The following is a 24,289-nucleotide window of genomic DNA, read 5'->3' on the forward strand; positions in this document are numbered from 1 at the left end:
TAAATACTCCTCCTATTCAGGAGCTGGAGTAGGTACTAGTATTAGTAGTAAATACTCCTTCTATTCAGGAGCTGGAGTGGCTGGAAGTAGTATAGTAGGTACTAGTATTAGTAGTAAATACTCCTCCTATTCAGGAGCTGGAGTGGCTGGAAGAAGTAGGTACTAGCATTAGTAGTAAATAATCCTCCTATTCAGGAGCTGGAGTGGCTGGAAGAAGTAGGTACTAGCATTAGTAGTAAATAATCCTCCTATTCAGGAGCTGGAGTAGGTACTAGTATTAGTAGTAAATACTCCTCCTATTCAGGAGCTGGAGTGGCTGGAAGTAGTAGTAATATAGTAGGTACTAGTATTAGTAGTAAATACTCCTCCTATTCAGGAGCTGGAGTAGGTACTAGTATTAGTAGTAAATACTCCTTCTATTCAGGAGCTGGAGTGGCTGGAAGTAGTATAGTAGGTACTAGTATTAGTAGTAAATACTCCTCCTATTCAGGAGCTGGAGTGGCTGGAAGTAGTATAGTAGGTACTAGTATTAGTAGTAAATACTCCTCCTATTCAGGAGCTGGAGTGGTAGGTACTAGTATTAGTAGTAAATACTCCTCCTATTCAGGAGCTGGAGTGGCTGGAAGTAGTAGTATAGTAGGTACTAGTATTAGTAGTAAATACTCCTCCTATTCAGGAGCTGGAGTGGCTGGAAGTAGTAGTATAGTAGGTACTAGTATTAGTAGTAAATACTCCTCCTATTCAGGAGCTGGAGTGGCTGGAAGTAGTAGTATAGTAGGTACTAGTATTAGTAGTAAATACCCCTCCTATTCAGGAGCTGGAGTAGGTACTAGTATTAGTAGTAAATACTCCTTCTATTCAGGAGCTGGAGTGGCTGGAAGTAGTATAGTAGGTACTAGTATTAGTAGTAAATACCCCTCTTATTCAGGAGCTGGAGTGGCTGGAAGTAGTATAGTAGGTATTAGTATTAGTAGTAAATACTCCTCCTATTCAGGAGCTGGAGTGGCTGGAAGTACTATAGTAGGTATTAGTATTAGTAGTAAATACTCCTCCTATTCAGGAGCTGGAGTGGCTGGAAGAAGTAGGTACTAGCATTAGTAGTAAATACTCCTCCTATTCAGGAGCTGGAGTAGGTACTAGTATTAGTAGTAAATACTCCTCCTATTCAGGAGCTGGAGTGGCTGGAAGAAGTAGTAGTATAGTAGGTACTAGTATTAGTAGTAAATACTCCTCCTATTCAGGAGCTGGAGTGGCTGGAAGTAGTAGTAGTATAGTAGGTACTAGTATAAGTAGTAAATAATCCTCCTATTCAGGAGCTGGAGTGGCTGGAAGAAGTAGGTACTAGCATTAGTAGTAAATACTCCTCCTATTCAGGAGCTGGAGTGGCTGGAAGTAGTAGTAATATAGTAGGTACTAGTATTAGTAGTAAATACTCCTCCTATTCAGGAGCTGGAGTGGCTGGAAGTAGTAGTAATATAGTAGGTACTAGTATTAGTAGTAAATACTCCTCCTATTCAGGAGCTGGAGTGGCTGGAAGAAGTAGTAGTATAGTAGGTACTAGTATTAGTAGTAAATACTCCTCCTATTCAGGAGCTGGAGTGGCTGGAAGAAGTAGTAGTATAGTAGGTACTAGTATTAGTAGTAAATACTCCTCCTATTCAGGAGCTGGAGTGGCTGGAAGAAGTAGTAGTATAGTAGGTACTAGTATTAGTAGTAAATACTCCTCCTATTCAGGAGCTGGAGTGGCTGGAAGAAGTAGTAGTATAGTAGGTACTAGTATTAGTAGTAAATACTCCTCCTATTCAGGAGCTGGAGTGGCTGGAAGTAGTAGTAAATACTCCTTCTATTCAGGAGCTGGAGTGGCTGGAAGTAGTAGTAATATAGTAGGTACTAGTATTAGTAGTAAATACTCCTCCTATTCAGGAGCTGGAGTGGCTGGAAGAAGTAGTAGTATAGTAGGTACTAGTATTAGTAGTAAATACTCCTCCTATTCAGGAGCTGGAGTGGCTGGAAGAAGTAGTAGTATAGTAGGTACTAGTATTAGTAGTAAATACTCCTCCTATTCAGGAGCTGGAGTAGGTACTAGTATTAGTAGTAAATACCCCTCCTATTCAGGAGCTGGAGTGGCTGGAAGAAGTAGGTACTAGTATTAGTAGTAAATACTCCTCCTATTCAGGAGCTGGAGTGGCTGGAAGAAGTAGTAGTATAGTAGGTACTAGTATTAGTAGTAAATACTCCTCCTATTCAGGAGCTGGAGTGGCTGGAAGAAGTAGTAGTATAGTAGGTACTAGTATTAGTAGTAAATACCCCTCCTATTCAGGAGCTGGAGTGGCTGGAAGAAGTAGGTACTAGTATTAGTAGTAAATACTCCTCCTATTCAGGAGCTGGAGTGGCTGGAAGAAGTAGTAGTATAGTAGGTACTAGTATTAGTAGTAAATACTCCTCCTATTCAGGAGCTGGAGTGGCTGGAAGAAGTAGTAGTATAGTAGGTACTAGTATTAGTAGTAAATACTCCTCCTATTCAGGAGCTGGAGTAGGTACTAGTATTAGTAGTAAATACCCCTCCTATTCAGGAGCTGGAGTGGCTGGAAGAAGTAGGTACTAGTATTAGTAGTAAATACTCCTCCTATTCAGGAGCTGGAGTGGCTGTAGTAAATACCCCTCCTATTCAGGAGCTGGAGTGGCTGGAAGAAGTATAGTAGGTACTAGTATTAGTAGTAAATACTCCTCCTATTCAGGAGCTGGAGTAGGTACTAGTATTAGTAGTAAATACTCCTCCTATTCAGGAGCTGGAGTGGCTGGAAGTAGTATAGTAGGTACTAGTATTAGTAGTAAATACCCCTCCTATTCAGGAGCTGGAGTGTAGTAAATACTCCTCCTATTCAGGAGCTGGAGTGGCTGGAAGAAGTATAGTAGGTACTAGTATTAGTAGTAAATACCCCTCCTATTCAGGAGCTGGAGTGTAGTAAATACTCCTCCTATTCAGGAGCTGGAGTGGCTGGAAGAAGTATAGTAGGTACTAGTATTAGTAGTTAATACTCCTCCTATTCAGGAGCTGGAGTGGCTGGAAGGTAGTATAGTAGGTACTAGTATTAGTAGTAAATACTCCTCCTATTCAGGAGCTGGAGTGGCTGGAAGAAGTAGGTACTAGCATTAGTAGTAAATACTCCTCCTATTCAGGAGCTGGAAGTAGTATAGTAGGTACTAGTATTAGTAGTTAATACTCCTCCTATTCAGGAGCTGGAGTGGCTGGAAGTAGTATTAGTAGTAAATACTCCTCCTATTCAGGAGCTGGAGTGGCTGGAAGTAGTATTAGTAGTAAATACTCCTCCTATTCAGGAGCTGGAGTGGCTGGAAGTAGTATTAGTAGTAAATACCCCTCCTATTCAGGAGCTGGAGTGGCTGGAAGGTAGTATAGTAGTAAATACTCCTCCTATTCAGGAGCTGGAGTGTAGTAAATACTCCTCCTATTCAGGAGCTGGAGTGTAGTACTACCACTAATTAGGAGTAGTATTGGTAGTAAATACTCCTCCTATTCAGGAGCTGGAGTGGCTGTATTAGTAAGTTATTAGTAGTAAATACCCCTCCTATTCAGGAGCTGGAGTGGCTGGAAGAAGACTTGAAGTTATCCCGCACAGCACTAAATGACAGAGACGGGGGTGACGAGGGGGGGTCCCCTGTATTCCTGGACGAGTTACACCTCTCTCCTCTCAAAATACACGTGTCCTTTTCTCCTGAGAATAATACTGACAGTCACCAGGTGCACCTGCAAGAGGACACACTCGCTCTCTACCTCAAGTCATTTGGACTCGGTCAGTTTGTTCTCTATTTACTGGTGCTGAGAAGCAAAATTGAACAATTTTGTTTTTTAGAGAAGTTTTGGCTGGGGTGTTAGGATAAGGGTTAAAGCCCCCCCCCCCCCCCCCCCCTATAAACGATACAGCCCCCCCCCCCCCCTATAAACGACACAGCCCCCCCCCCCTATAAACGACCCCCCTCCCCCCCCCCTCTTCCTCTATCTCCGTTCCTACACCAGGTCTGGTTGCTATTAACGACGCAGTGTTAAAGCTAGCTTACTACGATGCTACAGGACAACTAGTGACTCAGGCACAACTACAGGACCGTGTTACTAAACACTACATCCACGAGACACTCACTCAGCTGTACGCTGTAGTGTTCGGGCTGGATATACTGGGCAACCCTTACGGACTGGCCCAGAATATCAAGGAAGGAACTAAGGACCTATTCTATGAGCCTTATCAGGTACCGTACCTTATATACTATACCTTATCAGGTACTGTACCTTATATACTATACCTTATCAGGTACTGTACCTTATATACTATACCTTATCAGGTACTGTACCTTATATACTATACCTTATCAGGTACTATACCTTATCAGTTACTGTACCTTATATACTATACCTTATCAGGTACTGTACCTTGTATACTATACCTTATCAGGTACTGTACCTTATATACTATACCTTATCTGGTACTGTACCTTATATACTATACCTTATCAGGTACTGTACCTTTTATACTATACCTTATCAGGTACTGTACCTTGTATACTATACCTTAGCAGGTACTGTACCTTATATACTATACCTTATCAGGTACTGTACCTTATATACTATACCTTATCAGGTACTGTACCTTGTATACTATACCTTATCAGGTACTGTACCTTATATACTATACCTTATCAGGTACTGTACCTTGTATACTATACCTTAGCAGGTACTGTACCTTATCAGTTACTGTACCTTATATACTATACCTTATCAGGTACTGTACCTTGTATACTATACCTTATCAGGTACTGTACCTTATATACTATACCTTATCTGGTACTGTACCTTATATACTATACCTTATCAGGTACTGTACCTTTTATACTATACCTTATCAGGTACTGTACCTTATATATACTATACCTTATCAGGTACTGTACCTTATCAGTTACTGTACCTTATATACTATACCTTATCAGGTACTGTACCTTGTATACTATACCTTATCAGGTACTGTACCTTATATACTATACCTTATCTGGTACTGTACCTTATCAGTTACTGTACCTTATATACTATACCTTATCAGGTACTGTACCTTGTATACTATACCTTATCAGGTACCAAGAGTTTAAATTCCCAAATAGTCAGACTGAGCAGGTTGAGCTGTAGTAAAACACAGTACTGAGGTGTTAAAACATTTTCATTACTATCTTCAGTAACATCCTGAATCAGAAACTCGGTTAATATCAGTTCCTACAAAGTGTAACATTGGAAATGAAATGACACAACTTAAAACGATATGAATATTTTTTAAAAACATAACTCTTGTGCCCCAATGCAATAGAAAACATTTAAGATAAATCCAATAATGGAATCCCAAACGGGTCCACGGCATTGAGCCCCAATGGACGTATAGTTCTTAGTTTCTGAATATAACGGTGTTCATCCACTTCTAGAGTTCTTGGGCTACTATTACTGAGAATTGACACTTTATAAGCCTGGTTGAAATTGTCACGTTGTTTCATGTTATGAACTTCTAGAAGGTGTTTACCCAAGCTGAATCCGTCGTCGTTTTCTTCAGGGACAAACGTATTGTCCGAAATGAGTTTGTAGTAATGGGCGCGATGTTCGTTTACTCGTGCCCTGAGGGGCTGCACCGTTCTTCCTACATAACACATGTTACAAAGTTGGCAGCTGAAGAGGTATACAACATTGTAGCTGACACATGTACCAGACACTGCTTTGGCTCGCTGTCCATTGACTGTTATTGACGGATGTGGAGATATGATGTTACAGGTACCGCAGTGTCTGCCCCCACATGGTCTTGTGTGAGGTTGGGTTAAGTCATCCGCAAACTGTTTTGCTTTGACTAACTTCCTTCTAAATGATGTTCCAGTACGTCTGACGAATTTGAAGATAGGGCGTGGTGTACCGGCTCTAGATGATATTGGGGAGCCTGGGGTGTTTCCACTTGTATGGGAACCAGATAATCCTGAGAAGCTCCTGGTTCTACTGAGTTCTGGTTCCAATCTTTGCACCGATTCTACTAACTCTTGATCACTGCCAAATGTTGAAATAACGCGGACTGCTGGTTCTGGAGACTTTGGTACCAGGACATTGCTGTTTGAGTTGTCCAGTGGTTTGAGACATCTTTCAAAGCCTTTAACCTTTTCACTGATGTTATCTACCATAGTTTTAGGGTAGTTGGATTGGAAGAAAAAGGTTTTTAATTCATCAATTTGTTTTCGGAGTCTGTCGTTATCATTGATGATTCGCCGGAGTCTCAGGCATGCACTATAGACTATGCTGCTGAATGTATGGTTCGGGTGGTGGGAACCGAAGTACAGGTAGGAGCGGGCATCAGTCTCTTTAACATGGAGGTCTGTCTGAAGATCACCTGCGGTGTCGAAACAAAATTTGATGTCTAAGAACGACACATAAACATTGTTGTCTTCTATGATGTTCTCATCAATGTGGAGGCCAAGTTCTGCTAGCCTTGAGTTGACAGTCGCGATGAATTTTGAAAACTGTCTTTTCGTACCATGGAATACTCCACAGCCGTCGTCTATGTATCTCTTGACCGATTTTACAGGTTCCATTAGTTCCGTGTCTGTATAGACTTGCTCACGCATGACATGGTATACTGCTATGTTTGCAAGTTGTACACAGATACTGCCTCCTGTCGGTACTCCACGTTTCTGTCTGTACCACTCTCCGTTAAATTTGCCTATAGACGACTCAAAGCTGAGTTCAACACTTCTTATCAACCACTCCTTGAATTTGGCGGACCATTCTGGTCTCTTTTCTTCCATGGCCACCTTCAAAGCTTGGATTGTAAGGTGGGGACTCAATGAATCATATAAAGCTTTGTAATCAAATGTGAATGCTTTAATGTTGCTTTTGAGTTCTGTGTCCAGGGTATTGTTGATGTTGTCGAGCCAGACTAAGGCGTCTCTATTATCAATAAGAAGGTCTTCGCAAAAATCCCTTTCTAGTTGACGTAGGTATTTATCAGCTAGGAAGACATCCGGTCGTCTGCTGGCTCCTTCGTGGAGGGCGGTAATGAGTCTTGCTGGTGGTTTTGCCCCTGGTATGAGGTCTTCTTTCTTCAGCTTATGAATTTTAAAAGCAGGGTAGAAATACGGCTGTCCAGGGCGATAGTGTGGGAGGGTACTGGGGCGGTTTGTTGGTCCAGTTTGGTCTGCTCTGGTGTTGTCAGAAACACCCATCACTTCTTTCGCATCCCTTGCTAATATCAGTCCTTCTTCTTTTCCCTGTACCCAGTGCTTGAAGAGTTTCTCATACAGCTGTTGGGTAGGGTCACAGTCCAACTTTTCATATAGTTCCTGATTTTCCAGTTTCTCCAGTGTCCGTTGCTTGATGAGGTCAGGGTCGATAATAAGGGTTGCACCACCCTTGTCTGCCTTAGTGAGGTACTGTACCTTGTATACTATACCTTATCAGGTACTGTACCTTTTATACTATACCTTATCAGGTACTGTACCTTATATACTATACCTTATCTGGTACTGTACCTTATATACTATACCTTATCAGGTACTGTACCTTTTATACTATACCTTATCAGGTACTGTACCTTATATACTATACCTTATCAGGTACTGTACCTTATATACTATACCTTATCAGGTACTGTACCTTATATACTATACCTTATCAGGTACTATACCTTATCAGTTACTGTACCTTATATACTATACCTTATCAGGTACTGTACCTTGTATACTATACCTTATCAGGTACTGTACCTTATATACTATACCTTATCTGGTACTGTACCTTATATACTATACCTTATCAGGTACTGTACCTTTTATACTATACCTTATCAGGTACTGTACCTTGTATACTATACCTTAGCAGGTACTGTACCTTATATACTATACCTTATCAGGTACTGTACCTTATATACTATACCTTATCAGGTACTGTACCTTGTATACTATACCTTATCAGGTACTGTACCTTATATACTATACCTTATCAGGTACTGTACCTTGTATACTATACCTTAGCAGGTACTGTACCTTATATACTATACCTTATCAGGTACTGTACCTTTTATACTATACCTTATCAGGTACTGTACCTTATATACTATACCTTATCAGGTACTGTACCTTATATACTATACCTTATCAGGTACTGTACCTTATATACTATACCTTATCAGGTACTATACCTTGTATACTATACCTTATCAGGTACTGTACCTTATATACTATACCTTATCAGGTACTGTACCTTATATACTATACCTTATCAGGTACTGTACCTTATATACTATACCTTATCAGGTACTGTACCTTATATACTATACCTTATCAGGTACTGTACCTTGTATACTATACCTTAGCAGGTACTGTACCTTATCAGTTACTGTACCTTATATACTATACCTTATCAGGTACTGTACCTTGTATACTATACCTTATCAGGTACTGTACCTTATATACTATACCTTATCTGGTACTGTTCCTTATATACTATACCTTATCAGGTACTGTACCTTTTATACTATACCTTATCAGGTACTGTACCTTATATATACTATACCTTATCAGGTACTGTACCTTATCAGTTACTGTACCTTATATACTATACCTTATCAGGTACTGTACCTTGTATACTATACCTTATCAGGTACTGTACCTTATATACTATACCTTATCTGGTACTGTACCTTATCAGTTACTGTACCTTATATACTATACCTTATCAGGTACTGTACCTTGTATACTATACCTTATCAGGTACTGTACCTTTTATACTATACCTTATCAGGTACTGTACCTTGTATACTATACCTTAGCAGGTACTGTACCTTATATACTATACCTTATCAGGTACTGTACCTTATATACTATACCTTATCAGGTACTGTACCTTGTATACTATACCTTATCAGGTACTGTACCTTATATACTATACCTTATCAGGTACTGTACCTTGTATACTATACCTTAGCAGGTACTGTACCTTATATACTATACCTTATCAGGTACTGTACCTTTTATACTATACCTTATCAGGTACTGTACCTTATATACTATACCTTATCAGGTACTGTACCTTATATACTATACCTTATCAGGTACTGTACCTTATATACTATACCTTATCAGGTACTATACCTTGTATACTATACCTTATCAGGTACTATACCGTATCAGGTACTGTACCTTATATACTATACCTTATCAGGTACTGTACCTTATATACTATACCTTATCAGGTACTGTACCTTATATATACTATACATTATCAGGTACTGTACCTTATATACTATACCTTATCAGGTACTGTACCTTGTATACTATACCTTAGCAGGTACTGTACCTTATATACTATACCTTATCAGGTACTGTACCTTATATACTATACCTTATCAGGTACTGTACCTTGTATACTATACCTTATCAGGTACTGTACCTTATATACTATACTTTATCAGGTACTGTACCTTGTATACTATACCTTAGCAGGTACTGTACCTTATATACTATACCTTATCAGGTACTGTACCTTTTATACTATACCTTATCAGGTACTGTACCTTATATACTATACCTTATCAGGTACTGTACCTTATATACTATACCTTATCAGGTACTGTACCTTATATACTATACCTTATCAGGTACTATACCTTGTATACTATACCTTATCAGGTACTATACCGTATCAGGTACTGTACCTTATATACTATACCTTATCAGGTACTGTACCTTATATACTATACCTTATCAGGTAATGTACCTTATATATACTATACATTATCAGGTACTGTACCTTATATACTATACCTTATCAGGTACTGTACCTTATATACTATACCTTAGCAGGTACTGTACCTTAACAGGTACGGGGTAGTTAGAAAGTAAGATAGTGTTTAATTAATTTATTTGTTACGAGATCTAAATTATAAAGAATGTGGAGGTTTATGCCCGCACCATAGTAAGATAGTACAAGTAAAACTCTCTCTCTCTACAGGGAATGTAGTAGTAACCACCATAGTAAGATAGTACAAGTTTAATTCTCTCTCTCTACAGGGAATGGTACAAGGTCCCCGCGAGTTTGCTGAAGGAGTAGTGATAGGGATGAACAGTTTCTTGCGGCACAGTGTAGGCGGTATCGTGGGAGCTGCCAGTAAAGTAGGTTACCTGGTTACCTGGTTAAAAAGCCACTTTTTAAAAAAAAATTATTAGAAATGAGCTTATAACATGGTTTATAATGTGTATATTATAATGTGTTTATAATTGCTATGTTCAGATATCAAGGAGTCTAGGAAAGGGTCTTGCTAAGCTAACATTTGATGAGGAGTACCAGAAACAAAGGGCTAGGAGAATGGCTCAGAAACCTGCTCATATCGGAGAAGGTACAATTCCAGCCGATCAGCCCTCAATTTAAAAACAATTGTATTATTACCTAACCGTCAATAACAGGTTATAGGTGATAATAACGGGGTATTACCCTCCAGGTTTGGTTCGAGGAGGTAAGAGTTTCCTGATGGGGCTGTATCACGGTGTGACAGGTGTTGTGGTGAAACCAGTTGAGGGAGCAGCTCAGGACGGGGTGGAAGGGTGAGCTGATATATTATAGTAAAGTATACTAGTAGTAGCAGTATACTAGTAGAGACTAGAGCTGCTTTCTTTATGTGACATTGTTTTCGGCTTCTAGTTTCCAGATTTGCAAGTTCACTGTCAGACTTTCAAGTTTAGGATAAACATTTTATTTTTTGTTTCCATTTCAACTGTAATTATAACTACCTGTCAGGTTCTTGAAGGGTGTGGGTAAAGGACTGGTAGGTGCTGTGACGAGACCTCTGGGAGGTATTAATGACATGATCACATACACTATAGACGGCATACACCATCACACCCAGGTAACTAAGTCAGGTAACACACGTGGTGTGGTAATATTATCTCCTGTTTGTCCAGCTCACAGTTTTAACATAGAAATGGTACGATTATACCACTAATCTACCAGGGTCTAGTCTAGGGAGTAGCTAAGGGTCCATTCGATTTATGCAAAATTGCACATTTGTGTAATTTCTCCTCAGCCGAATGATCGGAAACGTGATTGAGGGTTAAATGAGGAGGGGGCCATCAAGAATAAACATTATATAGTACTATTCTAATTGATCATTAGTTCACCACTAATTGACTACTTCTTTCAGATAGATGAGGGTATAATGGTGTTGAGGCATCCTCGTTACATTCAACCAGACAAGATCCTCAGACCCTACAACACTACGCAAAGTGAAGGTAGGTCACCTGGTTACCTGGTTACCAGGTTACCTGGTTACCTGGTCACCTGGTCACTTGGTTACCTGGTTACCTGGTTACCTGGTCACCTGGTTACCTGGTCACCTGGTTACCTGGTCACCTGGTAACCTGGTTACCTGGTTACCTGGTCACCTGGTTACCTGGTCACCTGGTACCCTGGTTACCTGGTTACCTGGTTACCTGATCACCTGGTAACCTGGTCACCTGGTTACCTGGTTACCTGGTCACCTGGTTACCTGGTTACCTGGTTACCTGATCACCTGGTAACCTGGTCACCTGGTTACCTGGTACCCTGGTTACCTGGGTTACCTGGTCACCTGGTTACCTGGTCACCTGGTCACCTGGTTACCTGGTCACCTGGTAACCTGGTTACCTGGTTACCTGGTCACCTGGTAACCTGGTTACCTGGTTACCTGGTCACCTGGTAACCTGGTCACCTGGTTACCTGGTTACCTGGTCACCTGGTTACCTGGTCACCTGGTCACTTGGTTACCTGGTTACCTGGTTACCTGGTCACCTGGTTACCTGGTCACCTGGTTACCTGGTCACCTGGTAACCTGGTTACCTGGTTACCTGGTCACCTGGTTACCTGGTCACCTGGTACCCTGGTTACCTGGTTACCTGGTTACCTGATCACCTGGTAACCTGGTCACCTGGTTACCTGGTCACCTGGTTACCTGGTTACCTGGTTACCTGATCACCTGGTAACCTGGTCACCTGGTTACCTGGTACCCTGGTTACCTGGGTTACCTGGTCACCTGGTTACCTGGTCACCTGGTCACCTGGTTACCTGGTCACCTGGTTACCTGGTCACCTGGTTACCTGGTCACCTGGTAACCTGGTTACCTGGTTACCTGGTCACCTGGTTACCTGGTCACCTGGTACCCTGGTTACCTGGTTACCTGGTTACCTGATCACCTGGTAACCTGGTCACCTGGTTACCTGGTTACCTGGTCACCTGGTTACCTGGTTACCTGGTTACCTGATCACCTGGTAACCTGGTCACCTGGTTACCTGGTTACCTGGTTACCTGATCACCTGGTAACCTGGTTACCTGGTCACCTGGTACCCTGGTTACCTGGTTACCTGGTTACCTGATCACCTGGTAACCTGGTCACCTGGTTACCTGGTTACCTGGTCACCTGGTTACCTGGTTACCTGGGTTACCTGGTCACCTGGTTACCTGGTCACCTGGTTATCTGATATGACCAGTGTACTGTTTTGTACATTGTGTCACTACTCACTATGTTTATTGTTCAGGAAAGTACCTGCTAAGTGAGGTTACAAGACACAACCATTGGTCAGATACCTACTATCACCACAGCTTACTTACCACTAAATCTACCTTCATCCTAACGGACCAACGGTCAGTACACTTTTAGCTAATCAGTAATGGTGACTGTGCTAATTGATCTCATCAGATAACCGCATGTGAATTAAAAGGATAACCAATCCCTGTTATCAGAGTATGATGACTAACCACCCCACCCTCAGGTGTGTGTTATCAGAGTATGATAGCTAACCACCCCACCCTCAGGTGTGTGTTATCAGAGTATGATGACTAACCACCCCACCTTCAGGTGTGTGTTATCAGAGTATGATGACTAACCACCCCACCCTCAGGTGTGTGTTATCAGAGTATGATGACTAACCACCCCACCCTCAGGTGTGTGTTATCAGAGTATGATGACTAACCACCCCACCCTCAGGTGTGTGTTATCAGAGTATGATGACTAACCACCCCACCCTCAGGTGTGTGTTATCAGAGTATGATGACTAACCACCCCACCCTCAGGTGTGTGTTATCAGAGTATGATGACTAACCACCCCACCCTCAGGTGTGTGTTATCAGAGTATGATGACGTAATGAACCAGTGGAAAGTAGAGTGGGCCCACGTGTACCAGGACATTGAGAGGATACCCAGTATCATGGAGAATGGGAGTTGTATCGTCTTCTCCGCCTTCATGGTGAGGATTAGCTAGTTCTTCATTTCTTATCGGTATCAAGTCCTCAATAATGATTTAAAGAATGTAAATTTCCACAATTACAAAAGTCCATTTTATTCAGGATCCGAACGTGGGATTTTCAAAGTTCTTCAAAAACAGAAGGAAAAAGACGCGGATGGTAGTGTTACCCTCACCAGAAGAAACTCAGGTAATTACTGTTACTGTTACTGTTACTGTTACTGTTACTGTTACTGTTACTGTTACTGTTACTGTTACTGTTACTGTTACTGTTACTGTTACTGTCACAGGGTTAGCTGTTAATCTTGTAACCTTGATATCTGCACTTTCTCTTTTTATCTTTTATTGTATCTGGGGATGTGTTTTTATTGAAAGCATAGCCGATTCCTTTTTGTGTGAATGAACTCTTTGCTTTATAAATAGGCCGGATGCCAAGTTTACCAGATTTGTAGCGATGAATCAGACTCGTCACAATTAGGTGACAAATGTTTCCAAGGAACGGGAAAATCTAAACTTGTAACGACTTGTGCTGTGCTGGAGGCGACCAGAGTTCACTAAATAAGCGGTAGCTAGAACCACCTACCGACCACTGGCCACCACTTGCTGACCACTGACCACTACTTGATGACCACTGGCCACCACTTGATGACCACTGGCCACCACTTAATGACCACTGGCCACCACTTGATGACCACTGGCCACCACTTGATGACCACTGGCCACCACTTGACGACCACTGGCCACCACTTGATGACCACTGGCCACCACTTAATGACCACTGGCCACCACTTGATGACCACTGGCCACCACTTGACGACCACTGGCCACCACTTGATGACCACTGGCCACCACTTGATGACCACTGGCCACCACTTGATGACCACTGGCCACCACTTGATGACCACTGGCCACCACTTGACGACCACTGGCCAGCATTGAGGCCGGCTGGCCCCAACTTGTCCAGAGAAGGGAACTCCGGTCATAAAATGAGCCAACAAAATATTGAATTTTGGTCTTTTGCTTTTTCTCCTAAAGCTAAAATCTTTAAAATACATCTCCAGATGGGACCTATCCCTTTTATATAAGCAGCAATTTGCAGCATTACTAGTATAAGTAGTAGTTACTATTATACTACTGTACTCTACTGGCGAGAATCTTACCGCCATTCGTTAGCACGCCCCGGAGTAGCACTCTTCTTTTTCAGCTATTATATCGCGAATTTAAGAAACGCTACATACACCATCACGACGGGTAAGTAAGCGCAGCAGAATTTAACTTAATTAGTTAACTAATTAGTTAATTAACTTACTTAATTAACCAATATTTTAATTGTTTAGTCAGTTAAGTGATGAGTTATTAACTTAATCCTTCATTTACTGATCTCATATGTTATGGTTGAATTTTTGGTGACATGTCTTCCTCTGCCTCAATTAAAGAAAGATATAAATATCGTCATACCACTCTTTAAACTGTTATTTAAGCATGTTGTAATACCTTAAACTGCATCTTCTTCTCTTTTCTTATGTTTTACTTAATTTAGTTCACTTCAGAAGTCAGATATCCCAGATATTATATATGTTATTTATAGGAGTGCTCCTTGTGACCTTCTTTCTTTTGATAATAACATAACTAATATTACTAATAATATTACTACTAATAATATTAATATCTTGTACTTTACTTCACAGATACCCTTCTTCGTTCTACATACTGATTAATTAAATGGTTTTAGTAGTATGGCAAGCTAGCATAGCTGATATATTATATTGTAATAAACATACACATTCCACAACTGTGTTTGAATGCTGCTTTTTGTCCTCATCTGTATTTTGTAATGAAGGGGTTACTAGGAGGTGCACGATAAAAATAAACTTGCTCGGATTTTAAAAATTTTTGTACCAGTGTTTTCTAGAGACTGTGAGAATTTTCACAATACCAAATTTGTCATACCTTTTTGAAAAGATCAGTGAATTTCGCCTAAGTGCCATATTTGATGGTGCGCGGCTTTTGGAGCAAAAGTAGCTGTAAAAGTCGCGTAATTTGACCAAATTCGTCCAAATTTGACCATTTTTGTCGTATTATTCGGATTTATCTTCAGTTCCTTAAATGAGATCATTCTGAAAATTGGCGACGACCTTCCAATAGGGCTTTTACAACTGTCCGAAAAATTTGGTGGATATCGGAGTTGATATAGTGATCAAAATGGGGCAAAATACGCTGCTTTTAGCTGTAACATAATGTTTGTTAATTGGATATGCTTTAAATTTTTCGGACACTTTCCTTGTAAGTCTATGAGTAAGCTTACCAATTTTTGTTGCAATTGGAGGTCGGGAAGGATACTCAATATTTATTTGTTTGAAGAAAATTGTGCTGGCCGAAATTAGCGCTAAAAAACCATCCTACAGTCGGCACGCGCGGCTCACTGTCGATGGCGCACTACCTAGGGTTACTTTCAGCCTTCATAGATATGCGATATTGTAATTATTGGAAGGTGATGAGTACGCGCCTAGAATCATTGTTTTTGTATTGATTATATTTGCTGAAAATCATGTACTCCTGCACAAAACCCCATATTGGGTAGAGTGAGCCAGGAGTGGACCAGTACTGAGTGTCTTCTTTTTCCAAACAAAAGGAAATTATGTCAATTTAAAATACCGTTACTGTACCCAAACGCAAAATGGCAGCGAGAATAAAATCTGTCGGTTTTCACATTCATTGGGAGGGGTTGTTGTAAAGGCAGCACTGTCATTATCAGCTCGTTTTAACATCGTACTCGTTATAAGCTAATATTTACCACAACTATCCCGTTAATTAGCGTAATTAATTAATGAATTAATAATTATCTCAGGTAACATTAGAGCGGTTTTCAATCCAGCTGAGGAAAACAAACAAAAAACGATTCACGGTTAACAAAGACGACAAATGCTGGGACAATTGTTGTCGCTGTCTGTAATTTCAATGATATAACTGTGATTTTATGCGTGCTTTTCATATTTTTCTTTTTTGTTTGTTTTCATTAAGTCGATGGATTGTTTTTTATTCAATTACGGATCCTTCAGAGCATGATTTCTTTTTAGAGTTAGACTAAAGATTTAAACTCTGCTTTGTAACTACTTGAAATACGATAAATTAAATTTACTGTGTTTAGGATGGCTGTATTTACTTTTGTAGAGATCTCTGATGGATTGTATTATCTACTGGTATGATTGTTGCGGGACTATATTATTAAGTATTCTGTGCATGTTTCGTAGAATGATTTGTAACGAACTACAGCGTAGTTAGATGTGACAACATGTACATGTAGGGTACCTCACTACATGTAATGATGACCCTGTCGGTAAAGATCTTCTTTTTAGCAGCGTGTATGAACAGTGTTAAGTGATTTTGTTATTGTAAAAAATATAATTATAATGCAGGTTAATTAAGTGTTGACAATTGTAATTAATGTGAACGAATGTTTACAAAAATAACTTTTCTAAACTGTCTTCAAGTAGCTTTTTCTCTTGTTAAGACGGACCACCACGCCTTACAACGAGGATACCGTTACTACCTAGTAACTTTATACTTACTTACCACGAGTAAAGGATACTATACTTCATACTTACTTACCAATACCATGAGTAAAGCAGGCATGGCTCCAGCTCAAAATCTTTGGGTAAGGGTTGGTGCAGCTTGGCGCACGGCGGGGGGGGGGGGGGGGGCGAAGCCCACTGGAAAATTTTGGAATTTTACTCTCCTAAACGTATTTTAATATCTCTCAAAAAAGTCTCAATTGACTTTGAGTTTGAGTACAGAAGTCTTCTTTTGATTGGTCGGCGTCGACTGTAAGCCTTCCTTGCGGTGGCTTTCACAACGCGTCCCCATTCTCCAACATCTGCTGCTAGAGAGAGAGACTCCCAAATTATATACCATAATTATATTATACATAGATATCGACAACAGACTCCGAGAGTCTTGAAGTTCTGTTACCACCGCCCCTGGTGCAACCCCTTACGGGTTAACGATGAGGAGACAGGGACTTCCAGGGACGGTCATGGCCTGCTACATGCAACTCGTAGGAGTGTGCAATGTTCCTGTAACGTCACTGTAGACCACTCTTCTGTCGTTGTTTTGAGTGTCCGATCCAAAAACCAAATCCTAGGGTACACGAGACGTGGAAGCCTGTGACGGTGTTAGAGTCTGTTAAGTGTTAGAGTCCTAGGGTTACACGAGACGTGGTAGCCTGTGAGCGTGTTAAATCCTAAGGTTACACGAGACTTGGTAGCCTGTGAGCGTGTTAAATCCTGGGGTTACACGAGACGTGGTAGTCTGTGAGCGTGTAGACCGCTCCTCTATCGTTGTTTTGAGTGTCCGATCCACAACCAAATCCTAGGGTACACGAGACGTGGAAGCCTGTGAGCGTGTTAGAGTCTGTTAAGTGTTAGAGTCCTAGGGTTACACGAGACGTGGTAGCCTGTGAGCGTGTTAAATCCTAAGGTTACACGAGACTTGGTAGCCTGTGAGCGTGTTAAATCCTGGGGTTACACGAGACGTGGTAGTCTGTGAGCGTGTAGACCGCTCCTCTATCGTTGTTTTGAGTGTCCGATCCAAAACCAAATCCTGGGGTTACACGAGACATGGTAGCCTGTGAACGTGTCAAATCCTGGGGTTACACGAGACATGGTAGCCTGTGAACGTGTAGACCGCTCCTCTATCGTTGTTTTGAGTGTCCGATCCAAAACTAAATCCTAGGGTACACAAGACGTGGAAGCCTGTGAGCGTGTTAGAGTCTATTAAGTGTTAGAGTCCTAGGGTTACACGAGATGTGGTAGCCTGTGAGCGTGTTAAATCCTAAGGTTACACGAGACTTGGTAGCCTGTGAGCGTGTTAAATCCTGGGGTTACACGAGACGTGGTAGTCTGTGAGCGTGTAGACCGCTCCTCTATCGTTGTTTTGAGTGTCCGATCCAAAACCAAATCCTGGGGTTACACGAGACATGGTAGCCTGTGAACGTGTCAAATCCTGGGGTTACACGAGACATGGTAGCCTGTGAGCGTGTAGACTGCTCCTCTATCGTTGTTTTGAGTGTCCGATCCAAAACCAAATCCTAGGGTACACGAGACGTGGAAGCCTGTGAGCGTGTAGACTGCTCCTCTATCGTTGTTTTCAGTGTCCGATCCAAAACCAAATCCTGGGGTTACACGTCATGTGGGGGCCTGTGACCGTGTTAGTTTCCTGCGGAAGGTGTTATTTGCCTGTGGGAAAAGCGGTTATGCTGCGGTTCTAAGGTTAGTAGAGGCTATTAGAGCCTTTCCTTGTTGTAGAGATGGCTAGTCCCTTCCTTTGCATAGGTTAGAAACACCCATGCACCTCCCGTTCGAGCCACCCACCCCACACCGCGTGGAGGTTCGGTGAGGTTTTTCGTGGGGCGAGTACAGAAGTCAATTGACCCGTAGTTTATACAAAATTTGACAATTTTTGTGTGAAAATTTTCAAATCGTTTGTGGTTTGGGTGGGTGCAAGTCCAAACTGATCAGTGGGTGCAACATCCTTTAGGTGGGTGCGCACCTACACGGTGGAGCCATGCGCCTGGAGTAAAGGATATGGGATACTCTCCTCGTTAATTACATTTTTTAAAACTTTGAAATTAGCTATACTAACATCCCGGGATATCTTCCTGTGTGCCTCATTAGACTAGTAGAAGTGTTACTGGGCCGCGCTCAGCCTGTCATTCCGCCTAATCTCTATTCGGCTATATGTTTATAAACATGATGGCCTGAGGTAACCAATACTTTCTGATAATATCCTTTAGGTGATTTTGATACTTAAATTGAACAGCTGAATTGTGAATTTGTGTTTGTTTCGTATAAGTTTAACAGTGCTGGCGCGTATTTTGCGCAAATTTCTTAAAATCCTCCGCATAACTATTTCTTATTCCTTTCATCTTTGACATTGAACTATAATGTTTTGAATTTTAAATATGCCTGCTGAACGACATTTGATGAATCTTAATGCCTGGAAGTGGAAAACAGTAAAGGGGGTATAATAGTTGTAGCGCGATGCACTACTGGGCCGCGCCGCGCATCAAATAATTTTTCTCGCAACCACAGAGATCGGCGAAATGCACCACTGGGCCTCGCCGAGCTGCGAAGGATTGACATCGTGAATCAAGTATAAAAGTATATGGGGTACTAAATAGTATAGTGAGTATATTGGCGGCAGTCGTGTTTGCCAGCACTGTGATTGATCTAGGCTGATTTTCCGGATAACAGGCTGTGCGGCGCCCAGTAAGTTTATACTTACGAGTATCACCCGTTAATGCGGCGCCCAGTATGAGTAAGTTTAGACTTCAAACAAAAAAGAAACCAATTCAACATCAATCGCCATTGTCATTTTTAATGTTAATGTGACCTCTAAGTCTAATTTCACTTTTATTTCAATTTTTGCCGGCGATGGAATAATTAGTAAATGGTATTTTTCAATAAAACTACTGTTCGTGCAATAAAATTTAAAACTATAAACATCCATTATTAAACATTAATATTTGACATAGGCCTTACACTGTGCTTTCAGCAATACTCATAGGCATATATATAGATACTCATCTTATTAAAAAATTAATTTTTTTTTTGGTTTAATATTTATCAGCCGATTAAAAGTTTTTTATTACCATTCTTTTCTTTAATGTAAAAACTTTAAGTTTAACAATCAAATAAAGTCTCATGCATTTGGATCCAGTAGAAACTTCAGCAGGTATAACCCACCGCGATCCACTCCACATTCCAACCCAATCTATTCGCACCACCGCCTCTGCCATGTGCAGCCATCAGGTAGATCCTAAAAGTGCCGGTAGTCACGCTGTAAATCTCCGAGCTCCCTGTCGTAGTCCAATGAGAGGTGGTGCCCTCAAGAGAGGAAGTCACAGTTGGAATTGTCACGAACCCACACTTGCTGATGTCAACGTCTGTGTAGATTCCGCTCGAGCTGTAATCCACCCAGTTGGTTGCTCCCCTGACTGAGGTTCCAGCACACACTTTCGCACAGCTCTCCTCCCTCAGATCCTCCTCTCCGCTTACCACCATCACGTCATTCTTTCTGGCTCTGAGATGAGGAAGGTTACAAGTTTTTATAAATCAACTTCAATTGGAATTAATTGCAATGCCAATAGGATTTACCCTGTGAATTCAAATAGCATTAGCAATTAACAATAACTAGTACTAATAGCAATGCTGTAAACTGTTTACTTACTTTGTTTCCTCGGCACATGTTTCTTTCAATGCTTCAATTTCCTTCACTAATTTCTCCTCGATCCCTGTTTGTTCTTCGTTTGTCTGCCCCAGACTTTCAATCTTACTTTTCAAGTCCTTGATCTCTTCTTTTGCTTCGTCTACGAAGTTTGTAATTTCACTGATCCTCTTTGTCTGCTGTTCGACTAGAGCTGTTAAAGATATAGTCGTCTGCAAAGAGGACACCAACAGTTCACGTAACTCCTCGATAGAAACTGCGGAGCCCCCCTTCTTGCTTGAAGCGAGCATGATCGCCACAGAGAACACCATCAATTTCAGGAAGACCATAGTTCTGCTGAAGCATCAGAGAGTTGTAGTTAATTTTTGTTAGACTAACAACGGAATAGTGACAGCATGATCTCGTCACGATCAACGCACATCTTATTTATGGTATCTCAGTCTCCCACTCACAGGATGAAAGATATAGACGATTATTATTTATAATGAGGAGAAACTGCAGCCAATAAATTTAAAACGATATAGATTCAATTTCTAACCACACGGTCAGTCATTTCATAAGTACAATTAACCTTTCTATGATTAAGAATGATACGAATTCAAAACCGCCAGAAAAGGGCTTTGGGAAATTAGAACCATAGAATTAGAAGTCACGATCATGTTCACTTTGATTTTGGAAATTCAGATTTTGGACGGATAATTGACGAGGGAGCAAATAGAAAAATAATGGCTAACTGAATCGAACTTCTCTTATTATATCCCATGACTGTCACCGTTTGCCTCACGAAAACACGTAGCGTAATTAACTACGTCAACCAGTACCACCCATCATGAGAAAAGTTGTAACAAATTAACGTCATATATTACTATCAGCTGACAAACTTTGGTCACAGTTATGATTAACAAATTTAGTATAGCAAAGTTCATATTTTTATTTTAATTCCAAATTCACAACTTAACTTAACTGTCATTTTATTAATGCAACTAGTGACAGTGTAAGTGTAACCCGGCCTTCGGCCGGGATTTCACTGCCGCAGTTAAAAAGGGTATGAGTATTTACCCGCTGAGTCAAAACCCGCATTAGGTCAGCAATTATACTCGGAGTGCCCTCACGTATCCAATATGAGTATATCAAGAAACTCATAGAAAATGGTGATGAGGTTGCACTTAAGAGTTTGGAAAATATATTTCGATATCAAGATGATCTTATTTCGTTTAATGATAGTGGTCTATTAGGGAATATTTTAGGAGATATCTATCCTAGTGAGATGATTGTGAACTGTACTAATGTATCACCGCGTAAGTGCAATTATCTAGATTTATGTATTAGCATTTACAGGGGCAAGTTTAGAGTAACACTTTATGATAAACGGAAAGACTATAGTTTTAATGTCATTTCTTATCCTTTTTTAGATGGGAATATCCCAAAGAATCTTTCTTACGGGGTATTTATTTCTCAGCTTGTTAGATTCGCTAACATTAATACCACAGTAGAGGGATTTTATAGTAACATTTGTGACTTAGTTAAGAAGCTTGTAAATCAAGGCTTTATTCCTGCTGCCTTGCGCAAAAAGTTTTTGAAGTTTTACAATTCTAAACTTAATATCTGGTGTAAATTTGGGGTAGATATTTACGATCGTGTTATCAAAATATTTGATTAGGAATGTGTAGACTGTTGATATGTTGGAGTAGTTCATATTTGTTTGTCCTTCATATATCGTTTTTATTAATTTGGACCTTGAATCTTGAGTGTAATGTGCCTTTTCTCTTCGGCTCACGCTTCCCGCGTGTGGTTGTACCTGGAACCTAGATTGAGTTCCTAGTTTCACCTTATTTACATTATTTGAGTTATTTCGTGCGTGTCTAGGGATCTCTTTGGTGAGATGAGTTGTTGTATTAGTACAATTTAGTTGACCTAGTTTATATTCTTATTTTATTTTACCCTTTTCAGTTTTTAGATGATTTATGTTATTTGCATGCTCATGTTATAATAGAGTTTGAAGCATTGTTGCGTTTTGGGGCTTTGTAATACTATGACGGCATTGCTTTGAATTTGAATTTCTGATGATATTGATTTTCACTTTCAGTGCTATGTAACCTGGCAGTAACGTTGTAAAGGACTTTGAGGGGGTCTGTAGTCCCCCCGCATAGTATGTTTGTGTTTCACTGATTTGTAAACTGAAGACGTAAATAATCGCATAATCAGTTCTTTCTCGTGGATAATTATGTCATTATTAGGCACCACATTCCATGATCATAAGGTCTGTGCACCCTGTACCACGACTATTACACCTCATAACTCCCGTCTTGAACCGCTTTCCATTTTTATTTAAATCATTTTAGAAATTAATCCTTGTTAACTCCGCACCACACCCGCTTATTATATTTTAAAACACGCATAACATTGTCGTATGAAAGTATGAACTCTCTCTCTGCAGTCCAAACAGACCGCAATGAGTGCAATCCCCCCTAATAAAGTAATAAGCTTATAGTATTATCTTGTGGCTAACTTAATTACGATTCATGTACCAACGCTACATAATATGCAGTAATGGGAGAGAGAGCGAGGAGGGAGAAAAAAAGAGCCATTTTATGTCACATTTGTGGTACAAAACCATCAATAAAACCACTTACCACCGACCAATTTGAAAAAACCTTATTAGCTTATTCATTTGGCTTTGTCAGAGTTTTGTCGAAACTATACCGAAAAAACCAGTCCCGTAACTCCTACCGTTTTCTTGATTAAGCTGCTCGGAAATTACACGAGCACAGACAGACAGACACACACAGACAGACACACAGACAGACAGACACACACAGACACACACACAGACACACACACACTCTGAGATCATTGTTCAAGATACCTCAGCTTCATCATCGTACGTATGCGTGTTCCTCTCCAAAGATAGTGGAAACCTGTTGACTTAAGCTCCACTTAATCTTGTCGATGTGTGTCTAAAGAAAATTGCTGAATAGAAACCGCATGAAACTTCGAAACTCTATAACTTGTTATAAAAAACAATGATAATTTAAGTTCGCAGACGCAGACGTGTGCTATTCTGCGGTATGAACGGACATTAATATGAACGCTAGAAGGCATTCAAAACCATCAAAAATACGAATTTTTTTCATTTTTTAAATTTTTTAAAAATTTCAGCAAATGATTTTTAAATCCATTTTTTATAAAGTAAGTAAGAATAGCAGTCGTTAAGCAGTATAAATGTTAAAATATGTGTATATGATTAGTGTCTACTATCACAAATCATCTTCATCAAATGGGTTTTCGTGCATGAAATAGTCCATGCTTAAAGCATCAGTGATTTCTAGCTTTATGGAAACCTTTTTTTTATCAAACTACCCGGTCCTGCATTTCAGTGTTAACTTTTACAAGCCATTCGGCGTGAAGCGGGTTTTATCTTAGACAACTTTAGTTTAACCTTAACATCACGTGGAGCTTTCCTAGCACTGTTTCGTTACCTCCCCTGAGTAATATGAATTATAACAACGTCGGACAATGTCCTTGGCAACACGATTTACCGTAATATTTAGAGGCTGGAACAAGTTTGTCAAGTTGGCGGAGACTAGCTCATGAACTATGTTGTTGGGTGCCATAATTTCGCTGACTTTTTCCACCAAGTGACCCTTGAAAACATCATATACTAGTAGAGTTTTATGTGCCTCCGGGAGACCAAGGAGAACCTTTCTGTCGTTAACTTACGGCACAATAAAGTTGTCATATATTCTGGACAAAAAGTTCGAAATTTTGA

The 24,289-nt window shown here is 40.5% G+C and overlaps 3 protein-coding genes across 3 annotated transcripts in view; 1 reads left to right on the forward strand and 2 right to left on the reverse strand.

Annotated features, from left to right (window-relative positions):
- The window catches only part of LOC134825318 (intermembrane lipid transfer protein VPS13A-like), a 42,780-nt gene extending 26,001 nt beyond the window's left edge, over window positions 1-16,779 (forward strand). The window contains exons 33-44 of the mRNA XM_063837489.1: window positions 3,596-3,812; window positions 4,037-4,263; window positions 10,096-10,197; window positions 10,316-10,421; window positions 10,524-10,626; window positions 10,820-10,928; window positions 11,223-11,310; window positions 12,592-12,697; window positions 13,170-13,299; window positions 13,400-13,486; window positions 14,501-14,547; window positions 16,145-16,779. Coding sequence (XP_063693559.1) covers window positions 3,596-3,812; window positions 4,037-4,263; window positions 10,096-10,197; window positions 10,316-10,421; window positions 10,524-10,626; window positions 10,820-10,928; window positions 11,223-11,310; window positions 12,592-12,697; window positions 13,170-13,299; window positions 13,400-13,486; window positions 14,501-14,547; window positions 16,145-16,148 — 1,326 coding nt within the window. The 3' untranslated portion in view covers window positions 16,149-16,779. The remainder of the gene's footprint in view (window positions 1-3,595; window positions 3,813-4,036; window positions 4,264-10,095; window positions 10,198-10,315; window positions 10,422-10,523; window positions 10,627-10,819; window positions 10,929-11,222; window positions 11,311-12,591; window positions 12,698-13,169; window positions 13,300-13,399; window positions 13,487-14,500; window positions 14,548-16,144) is intronic.
- LOC134825418 (uncharacterized) overlaps window positions 1-24,289 on the reverse strand; it is a 74,112-nt gene that overhangs the window by 38,887 nt on the left and 10,936 nt on the right. The gene's annotated exons all lie outside the window — the stretch shown is intronic.
- LOC134825304 (uncharacterized) lies at window positions 19,908-20,855 on the reverse strand. The gene is made up of 2 exons (XM_063837468.1): window positions 20,524-20,855; window positions 19,908-20,376 (listed from the first exon to the last, which is right to left on the reverse strand). Exons 1-2 carry the CDS (start codon window positions 20,847-20,849, stop codon window positions 20,022-20,024), a joined length of 681 nt encoding a protein of 226 aa, XP_063693538.1. The 5' UTR covers window positions 20,850-20,855; the 3' UTR covers window positions 19,908-20,021.

Source organism: Bolinopsis microptera, chromosome 13 (assembly GCF_026151205.1).
Source record: "Bolinopsis microptera isolate Bmic1 chromosome 13, MBARI_Bmic_1.0, whole genome shotgun sequence".
Taxonomy (NCBI): domain Eukaryota; kingdom Metazoa; phylum Ctenophora; class Tentaculata; order Lobata; family Bolinopsidae; genus Bolinopsis; species Bolinopsis microptera.

Coding starts and splice junctions, on each gene's coding strand:
- LOC134825304 (XM_063837468.1), bottom strand. CDS start 20,849: ATGGTCTTCCTGAAATTGATGGTGTTCTCTGTGGCGATCATGCTCGCT. Junction 20,377..20,523: donor ACATGTGCCGAGGAAACAAA/GTAAGTAAACAG, acceptor TCCTCATCTCAG/AGCCAGAAAGAATGACGTGA.